Consider the following 2308-nt stretch of genomic DNA (forward strand, 5'->3'; position numbering starts at 1 on the left):
TCGTGAATTGTCGGGAGATTACTAGATATAGGGTAGTCTGGTATATATAAGATGGTCACGGCGTGACGTAACAATGTGTGTAGGTAGTGAGTAATTGATCTGCAGTCACAGGGTATTGTTGAAGTTAACGTTCGTTCGTTATAGTGTTTGTTTTAGCGCGAATGTTGAAATTAACTGTATCGTAAAGTTATAGTCGGAAAGAATAAACCAGTTTTATTAAGTAAGGACTTGTGTCGCTAAAGTTTCGTCGGAACGAAGTTGCGGAAAATTAATTAACAAACGGAGACGTAACAATATTTTAGAACCATTTTGGTGCTGTGGACATAACTTTGTACCGTTTCCTGGAGAAAGTTATGGGTTAAACATTTAAAAGCATTACTGAAATAGTAGTGAAATATTTTCTATAACCTATATTACCAAACGATTATCTTCAGAATCTGATAAAAAATTCTAAATGAATTTCAAATGTCTCTATTTTGTCTGATCTGCTACATTCACAACCGCGACTAAAAATGTTAATTTCAATTTTAATATAGGAGCAGTTTTTGCCAAATAAAGCTACTAACATTAAGATATTAGGTCTCAGTGTTAATATCAATTTTCAAAACCAAAGTAGTATATATAAATAATAATTTGTCTGTGCTCTCCTAACACTACAAACAACCTTACCTGTAACCCAAAGGATGAGATAAACAATGCCCTGCTGTCAAAACAACACGATCGTCGATTAGAGCGCCACCACACCAAAACTTTTCTGAACTTCTTGTACGTAAAAATATTGCCACCTTTCTCATAAAGAAACAATTATTCTATTATATCATGTTTATTTTAATTAATTGATAAAACACTCTGCTTTTATTTTTTGTTCTTTTAGGTTACTAATTTTCTTTCACCTACAATAGCATAAAGTAATAATATATATTAATTATATTTTCTATTCGTTATAAATCTATTGGAGATGAAACATCACTATTTCTCTAAACAATTTTAATTTTTAAATTATTTTACTAAACAATACAAGTTACAATTTAACTGAAATTAAGTAAGGTGTGAAATAGGTTAGTTATAACAACTGAAGCAGGGTTTTAGGTGTGAAATAAGTTAGTAACAACTGAAGCAGGATTTTAGGTGTGAAATAAGTTAGTTAGTAACAACTGAAGCAGGATTTTAGGTGTGAAATAAGTTAGTTAGTAACAACTGAAGCAGGATTTTAGGTGTGAAATAGGTTAGTAACTACTGAAGCAGGATTTTAGGTGTGAAATAAGTTAGTTAGTAACAACTGAAGCAGGATTTTAGGTGTGAAATAGGTTAGTTAGTAACAACTGAAGTAGGATTTTAGGTGTGAAATAGGTTAGTTAGTAACAACTGAAGTAGGATTTTAGGTGTGAAATAGGTTAGTTAGTAACAACTGAAGCAGGATTTTAGGTGTGAAATAGGTTAGTTAGTAACAACTGAAGCAGGATTTTGTGACGATTCTTTGGGACTAGACCATAAAACCTGTCAAAAAAGTAAGGCCCAATAGTATTAAAACATAACTACAATATAAATCAAATTAAACAAGAAAAACCTAAAATGGTTCACAAAGGTTAATTACATCGATTGAAATATGAAATACGTTAAAATAGGTATACGAATTTATATAAGTAACATTCACTAACATATATATGGTTAGGGTTAGATTGTTACTTAATGCTGGCCGAATAAACGTAACACCATTTTTAGCAACTCTGGAGTAACATATTTTAAGTGTTATACCATCCAAGGCCACTGTCCAGGGCTGGTTTCGAAACCACCAACAATCCTAGAAACCCTTTCTCCTACTCCACATGCTAGAGTAAACAAGATAACAAATTACTGAATATTACAAATATTATTTGACACGAATGAATTTTCACTTTTAAATTATTTAGGATTATAAACTATTTTGTAAACAGCATTATTAGACATATTGAAATACTATAAAGTATATCATTAATAACACACTTCCTTAGAACTGCCTTCTTAGATAACAGATTTCAGTAGAAAGTTATATCCAAACTAACAGTAAACTCATGATGTAGGATACAAATGGGGGTACAGTAAACTCATGATGTAGGATACAAATTGGAGTACAGTAAACTCATGATGTAGAATACAAATGGGGATACAGTAAACTCATGATGTAGAATACAAATTGGAGTACAGTAAACTCATGATGTAGAATACAAATGGGGATACAGTAAACTCATAATGTAGAATACAAATGGGGATACAGTAAACTCATGATGTAGAATACAAATGGGGATACAGTAAACTCATGATGTAGAAT

The 2308-nt window shown here is 31.3% G+C and overlaps 1 protein-coding gene across 1 annotated transcript in view; it reads right to left on the reverse strand.

Annotated features, from left to right (window-relative positions):
• LOC106474180 (proclotting enzyme-like) overlaps nucleotides 1-2308 on the reverse strand; it is a 22462-nt gene that overhangs the window by 7453 nt on the left and 12701 nt on the right. The window contains exons 5-6 of the mRNA XM_022402542.1: nucleotides 1756-1829; nucleotides 670-785 (exon numbers count right to left, since the gene is read on the reverse strand). Of these exons, the coding sequence (XP_022258250.1) occupies nucleotides 670-785; nucleotides 1756-1829 (190 nt within the window). The remainder of the gene's footprint in view (nucleotides 1-669; nucleotides 786-1755; nucleotides 1830-2308) is intronic.

This window comes from Limulus polyphemus, unplaced genomic scaffold (genome assembly GCF_000517525.1).
Source record: "Limulus polyphemus unplaced genomic scaffold, Limulus_polyphemus-2.1.2 Scaffold6920, whole genome shotgun sequence".
In the NCBI taxonomy this organism is placed as follows: Eukaryota; Metazoa; Arthropoda; class Merostomata; order Xiphosura; family Limulidae; genus Limulus; species Limulus polyphemus.